We start from the raw sequence: 15,065 nt of genomic DNA, 5'->3' as shown, positions 1-15,065 counted from the left end.
CACACACACACACACACACACACACACACACACACACACACACGCACACACACACACGCACACGTAAATAATAGAAGCCCAAGAACACACTAACATGCTGAAATGCCATGCATAAATCAAAAATAGTGCTTTTCCAGAACGATGAAAGCTGAGGAGACTTCTAAGAAATGCTAATATGATTTGAAGCTTGTAGTGCCACATGCTAAAAAGTGTTTCCACTGACGGAATTATTAAATTCCTGATGAATTTGTCCTGGCTGGCTGTCAAGTGAGGAGAAACAAGGCCGGTGTAATGGACATTATTAATGAAGACAGAAGTTTATGCTTTAAATAACTGCTGTGCCAATTTGTTTTATATTATGTTCATTACATATAACTAGAGCAGGTAGTGTTCTGGGAGATGTTGGTAATGATGCACATATTCATTTACGTTGTCATTACAAATATAACTGTACATTTCAAGTAAATATAGCATGTGTATATTAATTTAAAGTACCTAAAATAAGGACAAATCTAAATCTAACAGCAGAACAGAAGGGTTTATACCTTAGATTGATATACTGTAAGAAAAATAGACAGTCTGCCGGAGGGAACGGAGACCATAAAGTTCCAGAGCATCAATAATTAAACGCAGGATCTGTCAAAAGCTTTCTGTCAGATTGACTGACTGTCCCAACTGAGGTGGAGAATCAGAGCGATGGGGTGAAAAAACAAAAACAGGCTGTTAAATGTCTAAATTACCTTCATAACGTAGAGGGTTAAAAAAACAAAACACATTTCTGTGATTTAAGTGTTTTGATGAGGTGGTGGGGGGGAAAAGAGAGCAATCTGGTGGCAATGGACTGGTGATGCTAATTATTTTACTGTTGTTGTGTCATATTTACTTTGACTCACTATTGGTCTGTTAGAGTCTAAGTTGCTCCTCCTGCCTGGTACCACGAGCAGCACTGACCTTTCTCGTCTGCGGCCGCTGCGGGACGCCTTGGTGGAGCTTTTGGACATGGGTGTGGGGATCTCCCCGTTCTCAGACGGACTGAGGCCATCTTTAAGGGACAGGGGGAGGGGCCCAGGGCCGGGCCCCGACGGGGCGGGCTCCTGGATCACCATGACGTCATCCTTACTGTGCTGGCCAAGGTGCAGCTTGGCAAAGTCAAATCCTTTCACACTGGGAGCCTGCAGCTGAGGACAGAGGCAGAGGAGAAGGAATATTCAGTTCTAGGACATAGGAAAAGGATATAAAGTGTGAAGGCCATATAGCAGAAGTTAAATGGGTCAGAGAGGGTGTGTGAAATGATTCACAATACTGGTAATATATACTTAATGACAGGAACATATTTAGTAATGTAGTATTCATCATTTTAAAGTGGAATCATTTCAATATGACACTTTGGCATCATGACATTTTAACCTGTAAATCCAATCTTTTTTTAAAATTTATTTGTATTTAAGTGTGTGACATAGGTCAACTCAAAATATACAGCTGGAATTGTCACCCAGCCCTGCTTCCATGAGACATAATTAGACTGAATGACCGATGAATGAATGTCCAGAAGGGAGGCTCAGACAGACATTAATGAATAAAAAGACAGAATATGAAAAAGAGGGACAGGCAGAGATGTGGAGAGACACTGAGCTGCTCTCCTTTGAGGCGGTGGGGGATGGAGGCTGAAGATGGAAGCAGTGAGACTATTTGAGTGGAAAGCCCTCGGGACTTTCCAACAGCAAAAGGGTAAACAGAGGATGTCACACCTCACTGTGTGTGCTTGCAGTTTGTGAAACTCTGGTCTGGTGCCCCAACATGTAGAGAGGAGCGACACGACGTGGCTCCTGGTAATTCTCTGACTTATAAGTACGCTCACCGACTTTATTGATGCAAAATATCGGGCTTAGAAGAGGCTTGTTGGTATAAAGCTGCTAATCCTGAGAGAGAGAGGATACTGTATGTTTGTGCGTGCTGCTCTCCGCGGCACATAAACAAAGCATTCAGAAAGCTGCAGCTGAAATAGTAAAAGCTGTTTCATTCGAATTAACACTGAGACTGACAGCGAGTGACATCCCCCATCGACTCACTAACTAATACTCAGGCTGGTCTGGTGGTAGATTGGGGAATCACTCACAACAAACAGTTGGTACATGTAAAACAAGGTCTATTCATCTACTACTTCACAACACAGTCATCTGGTATGTTCATCAGGAATCTATAGACTATAAAGACACCAATACCAAGTCCACCGTAATCTGTAATCTGGGTTTTCTGAGTGTGGACATCCAAACCGGGTAAAGCAGGATCCTAATGTCTATTAGCGCAAACAAGCACGAGCATCTACGACTACTGCACCATGTACCTCGTCCGTGGCTCTCCTCCCTTTAGTTAACACTTTCATTCTGTCTTCTTTCTTCGGCTCCCCTGTTTTCACTATCGTTGCTTTGCTCTCTTGTCTTCTTTCTTCGTCTCCTTTAACTCCTTTCTTTTGAAATGTATCTTTTTCCTCATCTTTGTCTTCTTCCTCCTCCTCCTCTTCTTCTTCTTCTTCTTCCTCCTCCTCCTCCTCTTCTTCCTCCTCCTCCTCCTCCTCGTCCTCCTCCTCTTCCTCCTCACTGCTCATTGTCCGTTTGCTCTTGGGAAGAGCGACTGGTGTCTGAGCAGAAGCAATGGTGGATAGCATAAATATTTCTAGTGATGCTTTACTCTGTGTCTGACATCCAAAATTCAAAACCAAGACTATGAACTATTAATTACTGTGTTGTTCTTCACATGACTGTGTAATATTTAAACAACTACAAACACACATAGACTAGGCCCTTTCTACAGCTTCTAGAAACCACCAGACAGCTTTGTACCTTCCCTCTTTTTACCTCCTTCTCCTCCTCCTCCTCCTCCTCTTCTTCGTCATACTCCTCTTCTTCTTCCTCATACTCCTCTTCCTCCTCACTAAAACCTATATCCTTTTTCGTTGGTGGGAGAGTCTGCTGAAGAGAGGTCCTTGACTCTCTGAAGGAGGCGGCAGGCTGAGAGAGGGGGAATGGTGTTGAGTGACAGGTGATTGTGTTAAGCAGAGAGGGCGGGCTAAGTGATCGTTACTTCAGCACATTAGATGAGCTGCATTCGCCCAATCTGTAGAGTTAAGTTCACAGCTCGACTCAATATGAAAAATGTAAGTGGAGGGAAATGAAAGCCAGACACAGACGGAGCAATGAGTCAGGAAGCTGAAAAACACACAAACAAACCTCCACAACAGGCCAGTTGTAACTCACCAGACACACAAAAATAATCTTCACGTCTCCTTCACATTAATGTAACTATCAAAAGTAAAAAAACACTTTTAAACTGCATCACAAATTAGGAACTTGGAACATAAAACACTCCAGCTTGGCTTTTAACCCCCTGGGCTCGCTTTCGGCGTTGGTACTGCTTTCAAGCATCACAACACATTAGCTCTGATATTTTGTATACAGTGTGTTGAATGCGCACCAGAACGTTATTCAGTGTCATATAAGCCTTTGTTGGTTTTTAATTCTCTGGTAAAATTGACCCTGTTTGTCTCAAAGTGAACTGATGTGTTCTCAGTCATTTCATTGATGTATAAAACCATTTTGTTCATCAGGATGTTGTGTAACGAGGGACCTCATAGAGCGAGAGGAACTCTCTCACGTCAATTAACTTCAGGGCAAAAGTGACGTGTACTTGTAATAAGCGAGAGGCGATACGAATGGCATTATTTCTGGTTCAAGTGAAGGCAGAAAGGAAGGACAAGTGTTTAATTGTCACAACTGAAAATAAAATGGGACGAGAGGGAGCTGAAGGGCAGGGTTGTTGGCGCTTTAAGTGAAAGAGGTTGTGAGAAAACATCCAAAAATATTTGAATCAAATAAAGGAGCAGCCAAGGCCCATTAAATGCACTAGCAGCATCTCGACTTCTGATCATCTCTTCTAATGAGTCTCGCTCATAAAAGTTTTACTAATCCTTTCTAAAAGAGGAAATGATGAGGTCCACATTCTGCACAGTCCTCCAGCACACGCATGGCAATGACTGATACACCTAATTAACTACAATTTCATCTGAATTTAAAAGTGGCCTTTATTTCTGGCTTTGCACATCGACTGCCTCGCATTACTCAACCTAATAGTGTGTTAATCAATATGCATTTATCAACCACCTGTAGAGTTGGACTATCGCACGCAATGTTTCTATAAGGAAGTAAGTAATATACATTAATCTTATTTATATAATCTTATATTTAAATCAATAACTTACTCGGAACGCTGCTTTGTCAATTTTTGACCCGCCCGAACCCGTGATATTTTCTAGCTCGAAGTCACCAGTATGACCAGAGCATCACTACAGCCTAATGTAACACCTGTAATACAGACATCAGCTGTATGCAGCCGGTACACTTCAAGGGTGACCGGTGTGCTAATTACTGTCAACTTAAATATTTCAAATATGTCTTTAAAGAATGAGTTGTAGATCTGAAAAGACGGAGACACAATGAAGTCAGACGTGACGTGAGATTCTGTGCGACACTGATCCGACTCTACCTTCTGTCTCTGCTGGATGGAGGTCATGGCGTCTGGCTGGAACTCCAGCTTGTCTGTTCGACACAGTTTCCAGTACAGGATGGAAATGATGACGATGACGACGATGAGGGGAATCACGACCCCGATGACGATCCACGTGTTGGTGTTCTCGGCGTCGGAGGGCAACGCCGCCGCCTTCTCTACGGCTACAGACAAAGAGAGGGAGCGAGTAACAGAGAGGGTTTAGTTTGAAGCTCGGGCTTCAGACACAAATATATTGAGTCATTTCATTTGCCTATGTGGTTCGATGTTTCAAGCATATCCCTCTGTTGCCTTAAAGCCCGTACACCAACACCCTGAGAACGCTAAGCTACACATGCAGAATGGTTGGCTCTTCTCTCGCTGCTGTAATCTTTAATGCAGACCTTCATTCGTTTTAATTAACACTCATTGCATCCCCTGGGAAAGCACCGTAAGAGAACACAGTCGGCACAGAGACAGAACTCCCTTGAGGGGGCTTTCATTAGGCACTCATCCCTTGTTTGGATTCTTAATGAGGAAGACGGGCTTTTGGTACAGCGTGTACAAAAGGAAGGTAATTAGCCCAAATGTTACAAAGGAACACATGGAGCCAGCAGCTAGCTTGTACTCTTCTTTTATTACTTATTAGGAGCTTGAGAACAATCCAGTCTCTCTTTATTTTTGTGTCGCTCTGTTCCAACACCTATTCACCTCAACTCAGTTAGTGCAACTAGACCTTGAAAAGTTTATTTATCGAGTGCAATTCACATGAACAAAAAGGAAAAGAATCCCTGCAGTGCAGTGTGTTCAAAGACATAGAACAACAAAACAACAAAGTCCTTTTTGTCTACATCCACAGGTAAAAAACATTTGGATGCCATACCAGCACCCAGGATAATGCCAGTGACTCTGTGTCTTGCTCTCGGACACTTTGACAACGTGGATACTTGTAGACATGGGAGCTAAAATTTAGTTTGTCCATGTCTGGGACCATCTTGTTATTCACTACATCACTCTGCTGCCCTTGAATGTCAGTTTTCTAATATGCAAGTGGTACTCACGCTGTGCCAAAATGCCCTGGACACGATATCCCAAGACGATGGCCGCCCTCTGAACATCCAGGCTGTTGAGTAGGTTGGCTGTTTGAGCTGCAGGCGTCCTCTGACCACTAGGACCCTCCACAAAATACACTATCTCCAAGGGGTGGTCCGCACCCACCAGCCGGCTCGCACTTACAACCTGGGAAGGGGGGGAGCACAGTGTGTCATTTGTCTATATAACTAACTATATAACTGTTGTTTTTAAATGTTCAGAGTCAGGGAGATTTATAAAATAACAGGTTTTTGAACTAACACCCAATAAGATGTAAGGCCAACCGTTGTCAAAAAGCAACTTTAATCCATCTCTGAATACTGTTATCCAAGGCCTGAGTCCTTTCTGTTGATGTTTTTACCATGTAAAGTACCTTTTAAAGCGCTTAACAAATAAAATGTATCATTATTATTGATATTATTATTATCATCATTAGCGTTGAGCTACTGGGGTAAGACTATTTTGTGATAAAAGTGATGTTCAGGAGGCTTGAATCTGACAGTTGATGAGTGAAAACTCTTCAGTTTGTTTATTTATATGTTTGGGGGCATTAGTTGGGTTCATGTGGGCAAATTCAAAAGGACACATTGGATGTGGAAAGGATTCAAAAGCCCCATATACCTGTTGGCTGTCTTACAATTACACAGATGTCCACAACTCTTTCAAACAGTTGGCAGACATCGTGACATCTTATCTCTTAACGTCCAGATGGAGGAAAACGGCTGAAGGTCACTCAATAAACCTCCCCACGTATTCACATTGCTCAGGGACACAAGCTGGAAATCCTCTTGGTTTGTGTTTTTTTAGCAATCATGTTGTTGAGGGTCTTTATTATTAGGTATCTGTTCCCATTTACTTCTAACTTTGAGAACACACACCCACACCCACACACACACACACACATCAAGGTGCAGACTAGCATCAGCTTCAATTCAAGTCTAGGTGTGCAACGTGTTATCATTTTGATGTTTCCATTTGTTGTCATAAAATATAAAATAATTATTTTCCCTCTGCTCACTGCTCAAGCAACTGGAAAAAGTGGTTTCCAAAAATGAAGACAGGATTGACGGAAGATGAGGCGCTGTACTCTCGACATTAAAAATGTAAAGTCTGATGAAGGCCCTAATGAGCGAAGTGTCCCCGTTTGAATAAAACAGATGATTTTGTAATGCAGAGTGTGGCACTTCATTTTCTATGGCATTCGGTAACGTTAATCACTTTTGGAATTTTGTAGAAACCAAAATTCAGGCCCCAACTATTTGGCTACCTTAGCTGCCATGTGATGTATTGAAACTTGTTATATAAACAAAAACACACACACACACACACACACACACACACACACACACACGCACACACACACACACACACACACACACACACACACACAGGGAAATATAAAGAAATAGCACACTGGTGATATACATTGACTCGTATCCCCATGAGAGTATTCATTGTTGAGATATTTTTCCATGTTGTCTAATATATGTGTGTGTGTGTGTGTGCGGTCTCCCTCCGGGTGCCCTGAGGCGCAGCACAGTCTGCTGTCTGCATTACTGGAAAGAGTAAAGCGCAGGTCATGCCTGGGCTGACACAGAGAAACGGCTGGGACGGCTCTCTCATCCAGGGTCTAATCCAGTCCATGCATGCGTATTAGAGTGGAAAGGACGGCCCGGTGAATGTGTGTTATTGCACGACCCCGATTCAACCTCCTCTTTTATCTGTCTAGGCAGACTCATAAGCTATTCTCAAAGGTGACAACACCACATTGATTCTGTCAAACTCTGTTTACGCCATCTGTTTAAGATAGTGTCTATGTGCGTGTGTGTGTTAAAGCGAGCGAGATAAAGGATTCTTCTGAAGTTTAGACGCTCAGTCTGAGTCGCCTCACTCTCATTATATTCAACAGACACTCAAAGATGAGTGTCTTTGAAATGCAAAAAAAAAAAAAAGGGCTACAAAGAACACAAACACGTGAGGCTTCTGTGTGTAACATATTCATATTTGAAAGATAGAAGGGATGCCAAAGTCTAAAATTAAAGACCTTATCTTAGCACAGAGACGAGTACTGAAGTCTCGCCATCGATATGGTCGTTTTCCTAAATTTCTCTGTGGGTTTTATGGAGACAACGATGCAGGAGGCAGAAAGGTCAGAAAGAGTGAGGCTGCTACTATAAACCAAAAATGGTACTCTGACAGCCCCCGTGTTTAAAGACCACCATGTGTGCTCAGACTTGATGAGGTCAGCTCAAATATGCATCTCGTCTCCCATAACAAGTCTCTCTTATCTGAGCGTTTGGCCTTAACTCTTCCTCTGATTTCTAAATCTTTCACCCTCCCATGTCTCTGTATCTCTACCTCCGTGATGTCTAACCTCTCAACAACAGACTGCAGGAGACAGACACAGAGGAAGAGAAATAGTTAATAATTGATCTGCTCTTAGCAGCTTTGTGGCACACACAGGAGACATCAAGTAACAGGACTGGAGAAACGAGGAGGAGGAGGAAAAAGAACAAGGACTCATGAGGTTGTGGTCTTTGAGTGGCTTGCCCCCCCCCCTCCCCCCGGGGCTGAATGGGATGCTGTTGCCATGGAGACAGAGCACCATCCTGTCCCCTCAGAGATGGGCCGAGCAGGTGCGGGACAAACCCACAAAAGCGAGTGCCTGATTAGTAAAGCAGGAGGGCTTTCAGTGGTTACAAACCCTGCAGCGCTCACATAATGAGCTCTCAGTACTCAAGGCTTTCATCGGGGAATAACGATGTAAAAACGCTCAAGGAAGGAAGCTCGTTCAAGATTTCGGGAGTAATCTTTTACTAAAAGAGTTTGGAAAGTTTTGTTGGGTAATAAACAAGAAATTAAACTAGTATTTATTTTGTATACTTTCAAGAAAAAGGACACTACCATAATCACAACAGCCCAATGTTGAGTTCGAAATTTTATAAATGAATAGATTCAGTACCTGAACACTGTTGTTGCCTATGAGGGTAGCTCTCTTAACACGTCTGACTGATCCCGTTGCCTCCTCGAGCAACATGGCCACCCGGCGCTCCATGTTGGCTTGGAAGGTCCTCTCACCCACTTTCTGGTCCAGCACACCCAGGAGCACTGAGGACACGACAAACACAAGAATCATCATTTAGAGAATAAGCACAAAGGGTCTCAAACTTAAGTAGCCGTAGCAGCTTTTCACCACTGAAACCAGGTACCTGTTCTAACCCAGGAGGAGCGAAGCAACTGGCTGGTGTTCAACTCTGGATAGTGGAAAGCTGTTAGAGAAAGGACAACATGAGGTTTAAGTAAATATTACATATGAGGAAGTGGAAATAGTTAAAATAAAGAGAGACAACTCTGTGTTACTCACGCTCAGCGATCTGGAGTACAGGAAAGCCCATGTAGTAGCTGAATTCCACCATTGTGAGCTTCATCAGAGCATTGCTGACCTCCGACCCCACCAGATAGCCCCTGGAACCGCGCACTGTGAAGGTCAAGTCCACTGGCTGCCTCACCAGCCTTTGTTCCTGATATTTAGGAGCAGCCATGGTGATGTTTACAATCTAAAAAAACAATTAGACAGAGATGTACTGTTCAGCGGCCAGATGTTTGCACAACAGAATGTACGAAACATTTTTTCAATGTGATGTTGATGTTTGTGTAAACGCTTGTTTGCCTCTGTAAGAGTGAAAACAAAGTGAAAACCATTGCTTTCAGTGATCGGAAAGTAGAACACAAAATTGGGCAGAGTGGCCCGGGGCACAGCATGTTAGTCGTCCATAAAACATTTCCATGCTGGAAAATAGTAAATAAATGCTTGATTTAATACTTATTCCAACTAAAAGAAGATAATACAGGCATCAGTGTAATAGGATTACACAAAACTCTACCGAAGCCAACTAACCACAGCCAAATAAGCTCTTTATTAACAAACAGTAAGCTTCTTTTATACTCAAGTATGAGGATCCAAGTGGTGTTTTCTGGCGTCTTGTTCATGAGTGATGGTAAGATGGACAATGAGGTGGGAAGGATTATTAGTGAGGACAGTCAGAGTAAGGAAGGAGCTGCGTTTTAAGGTGCCCATGCTCATAACATCTGTGTAGTGACCTGAAAGACTAAGATTGTGGAAAAAGCTGCCAAAAACAAGCTTCCTTTGCAGTGTCTTTACCCACAGGGTGCTCGAACATCAAAAGGAAGCTTGTAGTAGAATAGACTCTTTTGTGATGAAAGGAGCCAACTGAGGGTCTCTGGGCATCTTATGAGGATGAGATCCAACAAGAAATAAAGAATATGGACGGGGACAGTGAGGTCACCACCCAGACCCTAATGAATTATGGAAAATGGATGGATTGATATATTTAGCATGAATCTCACTTTGTCAAACCAAACTAGTAATTTCGGCTTTATAGCAAACAGTAATCTTAATAAACTAGCTTTTTAAGATTTCTTTAAGGGCTTCTACTCAGAGGGCTCAAGATTATGGTCACTGGGTCATTGAGCATCGATGAAACGCATCCTAATGAAATCATCTCAGTGCAATGCAAGAGTGAGGCGGATCAAGCCTCGCTGCTTCCTGGTCCCACTCACATGCACCGTGAAGTTGGTCGACTCCTTTGAGCGCCGACGCACTTCTGCAAAGGCCATGGTCAAACCTTTCTCAATGCTCTCACTGAAGTTGCAGAAGCGCACATCTATGTGACCGGGAACAAACTGCAGCACTGCGCGGAGTGAAGACAAGTGGAGATTTAGATCAGGTTTAAAAAAAAAAATGAAGGTTATCACATATAATTAAAAATCTTGGCAGCTTGTTGAAAGGTCGTTTACCTGTGTGGACTTGATATTTACGGTCTGGTGTCGTCCAGTTCGGAGTCAGAGACAGGAAGCGGCGTCCAGACCTTCGCAGAGCGTTGATGACGGATATGGCCGTGTACACAACTGGACCAGACACCACCCGGAACACAAACTTTGGTGGGGGGTCCACCACCTTCAGAGGCGAAGCAAGAATACATGACATCGTCGAATCCCCCATTGGAGTCATTCACTCACAGTTAAAGGACTTGTGTTTAATGAGCAGCTGGTGTTTTTGAAAGGTCACCGTGGTCTTGATATGACTACTCCTGCGGTTTGTTTATCACAGAACCGCTGATAAAATACTCAGGACGTGATCTGGCCTTGTGGTTCATCTGCACCACTGTGATGTACACACTCACACAAATACAGTACATACATATTCACACAACCGACACACCAGAAAACAACATACACACATATTGTATGTGGGGACCTTTTACACGACCATCCACCTCAGTAGGATCTCTTTTACACCAAATTGTGCCCATGTTGCCCTTAAAGGCCCTTCTTTATTGCCAAAAAGAAGACTAACATCTTGCAGAGTATTACCTTAAAATTAATAGAATATCCTAAATACCTGCAGCTCCATAGACTTGTTGAATTCTCCTTTCAGTATGTCTCTCACTTGAGATTTGGCATATCCAACAGTGGCCCCGGAAGGAAAACCTTCAGAAAAAAGCACGAGCATGTTATCATGGCCTATTCCATTATAGTTTTCATAAGCATGTATTTAAAAAAAAAAATCATATTCTTCCGTCACAATTTGCAGATTTTACATGTGGATAACATTTTTCTTTTGGGAATATAACACAAAGCATAATTAAATGTCAAACATACCAATTTTTACTAAATAAGCAGGCCTGTCAAGGTTGCAGAGGTACGTTCTTGACGTTGGTGCTGTTGTTGTGGTCCTTCCACTGGTGCTGGAGATGACGTTGACACTAGTTGAGACTTCAGTGGTGGCAGTAGCTCTAGTTGTGGCTTGATGGGAAGTGGAGGTGGCAGCTGTGGTTTCGGGTACAGCAGAGTCTGTATTAGCTTCACTGCTAGTTGGGATCAAGGTCATTGTGGCTGGAACGTCAACTCGATCTTCAGTCACACCCTGATCACCCAACACGCCCGAAGTGATGTTAGATGTGGGTTCAGTAGAAACTGAAGTTACATTGAGAGTTTGTTCAGTCGTGACAGTAGGGTCTTGGGGTGTTAATTCTGTCATACCAACCGTGGTGTTGGCAGCAGGTTCAGTGGAAACAGTGGAGAAGGCTACGGTCGCAGTTAAGACTGGAGTGGTGTGTATGGTGCTCGATGGGAAGGACTCTGTAGCAAACCAATAGACGTCTGTCAGAGAGGAGGAAAATATGACATCATCTGGCAGCAAAGGCGTGACACTGGGTAGCATAGCTTCTGTTAGCACAGTTCTGTCCAGGCCAACAGTTAGAGTGTGTGCAGACCACACTGTGGTGGACACCTGACCGCCCCAGGTGGAAGACGACGGATCAAAGAAGTGGGATGGGACAATGGACGGATCCAGAAAAGGCTCAGAGGCGTTGAGCAGCTGAGGACTCTCCTCTGTTGTTACTACTGGGGTTGACTCATCTTTAGGCTCAAACCCTGATGGATCACTGGAGGACTCGTCCTCAGTCAATGTGGTGTCATTGGTGGCGCTGCCTGTGGGTGTGACGTCTGTAGCACTGACGGACACCACGGTAACGTTCCCTCTGTGTTCAGCTCCGGTGTCCGAACCGTTGCTCTCCTTGGTCAACTGGGTGACGTAATACTCCAAGCTGTTCATGTCAGGCAAGAGAACATCTGTCGGTTGAATTGTGAAAGTATCGGGCCAATCTAGGTCTGATGCGTCCGGCATATCGCTGTTAGCTGTGGGAGTGGGGTCCAGTGTATAATGAACTGTAGAGGACAAAGAGGTAGGATCGACGGATTTAAGTGGAACAGTGGCGCTGTAGGCCGTGGTGAGGCTGGGAGAACGTGAGACGTGAAGAGGTTGCAAAGACGAAGGGGATACGCCCACTCTGGAAGGGAAGGATGTGTCATAGCTTTCCGTATAGTCCTCCAGATCATACGAGTCAGAGGGCACCTTTGTGACCAGAGAGTAGTCCTCTTCATCTGCATTTAGGAACGACATCGTCTCCAAGTAGTCTCCAGATCCCCAGTCCACTTCCATGGTGTTGGTGGGGTAGAAGTCCTCTAGAGGGACCTCAGTGGGTTCAGATGAAGGTGATGTAGGCTGGGGGGCGATGAAAGGCACATCGTAGCCAGGGGCCAGAATCTCATCAGGGTTCGGTAGACTGTTGATGTCACGCGTTGGTTTGTTGTCCTTCAAGGGGGCGCTGCTGGGGCTCAGCTGGTTCACATCCAGGATTCTACTAAAAGATTCATCTGCCGCAAAGTAAGTGAAAGACAGTTTAGGGGGCTCAAGAGGCTGAACAGGAAATGAGGTCACGATTGCCTCCGTTTGCTCTGATGCACCCCTCTGCTGCTTGTTGATGGTTTTCTGCTCAGAATTAGGATCCGGCTGAGGGGTCGTTGACCTTGTTGAGGGGCTTAATGACGCCATGGATGTATTTGACTGAGGCTGCAGCTGGGATCTTGTAGGAGTTGGAGAGAGAGAGAAAGCTTGCATGGAAGACTTTGTACTGGCCAGCTTCCAGTCCGTGAAGAATTTAGCGGCCTCCAATTGTGGACTAGACCCCAATATAGGTTCAGAGGGGCTTAGTGATGGAGTGGCCAGAGGATGCGGTTCTTCTGCAGGGACTTCACTTGCTGCCAAGGATTTGGAGTTTTCGAAAGCAACACGTCCCCACTGAAAATGCGTCATGTCGGCAGTCCTAACTACATGGTTTGGTTCAGAAATGGATGGCGGGGCACCAGGTGAGTGTGGGTCCTCAAAGGCAGTATACGATGAGGCTGGTAAGGCGGATGGTTTGAACCCTGTTGGACCATGTCCAGGAAATCCCACGGGGTGGTTTGTGGAGGCCAACAGAGACTCATCTGCAGAGGAACAAAGAGAATGCTTCAGTTTAGCATTGAATGAAAGAAAGATTCATCACCGACTTCAAACAAAGTACATCACAGGGATGAGGGATTACAATGCTGCTTCTATTAACTGTTATCACTCAATCGGATTTATTTTAATCACCAATGATTTAGAAAAGTAGTTGCCTTTACACACGTGAATACCTTCAATGTGTTAGGATCTGATATCAGGATGACTGGACATGAACGACAACGGCATTACATCAACGGTAATACTTTATTCTGAAGTTAATCGCCTCACGGTTGTTTGCCTCTGCAAACCAATCATGTGCAGTTTGGATCCATGTCGGTCCAAAATGTCATCAGTTTATCATTTTAGATAGAAACTGTGTTAAGCTCCGTGGGCCTTGAATGACCAGAATTTAAAATTGATATGTGAGGAAATAAAAAAGTGTGGAGCTGTTCACAAGGACGTTTTAAAGGATTACCATTCATCACTAAATGAGTCCTTCTGAGACTGATCCCCTCTGGAGCGGAGGTCACAGGGTGATGAATAGACTGTATCGTACGGCAAGACACTGCATTCAATGTGTAGGAGGAACCTGTGGCGGGTCTAGAATGTTATATGTAACCTTGGCCTATATTTAGATACAAATCAATACTGAATCGCCAGACGATTTACAAACAACATCTGTTGATACAAAGTGAAATTTGAGATCAATAAAAACAGTGAGGTTGGTTTACCAGCAAACACTAGTTAATCAGCCTCATTTTACCGTACATCAACATTGAACAGTTCCATGTAGGCTGTAGCAGTATAAGTTAGCCTCTTTATGACCCTAAACATGTTTCATATTCAAAGCCCAAACAGAAATGTGCATGTTTCTGATGAGAGAAACCTTCCCCTCACATGAAAGGAGATGCTATCCTATGCTTCTTGGGGTTATAGATAGTCAAAATGAACCAGAATGTATGCATAGAGAGCATACAAGCCCAAACAGACCACATCAAGGCGAAAAACACAAAACAATTCTGTTAAGCAAGCTCAACGCAGACCGCATGTCTTGAACGGTGCAAGCCTTTAATGGCGCCGTTATTTCCATCACCAGAAGCGAGCCACCAAAACTCTCTACATGGTGACTCAGCAGCTGCTGGTCTTTGTAGAGGCTCGAAAACAGACACAGAATCAGCTGAGGGAGAAGACTATTTTTACCGCTGGGAGCACAGACCAGATCATTTATAAAAAAAGCATCAACAATAACAAAAAAATAATATACTTCTGTAGAATCATCTTCAATTTACTGCATCGCTTCATACAACAGGACTGCCTCTGGCTCGGCCCCGGAGAAAACTCCCAACTTAATTACAACCTACCACTGGTACCTTAATTGAGTCGGCATGCTGTTATAACAGAGCCCATTGGAAAAGGAAAGCCAAGATTTTCTTCTCTGAAAGCTGGTCTGCGCTGCGCATCCTCCACACTGCCACACAGCTCTCTGTCTGCTGTGCCAAGTGTCTGACCGCTTAGGGATGTATCACGCAGCTGGGCAGACACACACACACACACACACACACACACACACACACACACACACACA

General features: G+C 44.0%; 1 protein-coding gene across 10 annotated transcripts in view; it reads right to left on the bottom strand.

Annotated features, from left to right (window-relative positions):
• The window catches only part of LOC116391755 (UPF0606 protein KIAA1549-like), a 30,694-nt gene that overhangs the window by 7,374 nt on the left and 8,255 nt on the right, over positions 1–15,065 (bottom strand). For all 10 annotated transcript variants that reach the window (XM_031862645.1, XM_031862662.1, XM_031862654.1 and 7 more), the window contains 10 exons: positions 11,314–13,482; positions 11,054–11,142; positions 10,450–10,609; positions 10,213–10,343; positions 8,996–9,188; positions 8,841–8,900; positions 8,594–8,739; positions 5,601–5,778; positions 4,540–4,724; positions 952–1,178 (listed from right to left, as the gene is read on the bottom strand). In XM_031862645.1, coding sequence (XP_031718505.1) covers positions 952–1,178; positions 4,540–4,724; positions 5,601–5,778; positions 8,594–8,739; positions 8,841–8,900; positions 8,996–9,188; positions 10,213–10,343; positions 10,450–10,609; positions 11,054–11,142; positions 11,314–13,482 — 3,538 coding nt within the window. The remainder of the gene's footprint in view (positions 1–951; positions 1,179–4,539; positions 4,725–5,600; positions 5,779–8,593; positions 8,740–8,840; positions 8,901–8,995; positions 9,189–10,212; positions 10,344–10,449; positions 10,610–11,053; positions 11,143–11,313; positions 13,483–15,065) is intronic.

The sequence above is a fragment of the Anarrhichthys ocellatus genome, unplaced genomic scaffold (assembly GCF_004355925.1).
Source record: "Anarrhichthys ocellatus isolate YVR2014 unplaced genomic scaffold, GSC_Weel_1.0 scaffold2, whole genome shotgun sequence".
In the NCBI taxonomy this organism is placed as follows: domain Eukaryota; kingdom Metazoa; phylum Chordata; class Actinopteri; order Perciformes; family Anarhichadidae; genus Anarrhichthys; species Anarrhichthys ocellatus.
The sequence above is the reverse complement of the archived record's forward strand: the minus strand, read 5'-3'. Positions and strand labels throughout refer to the sequence as shown.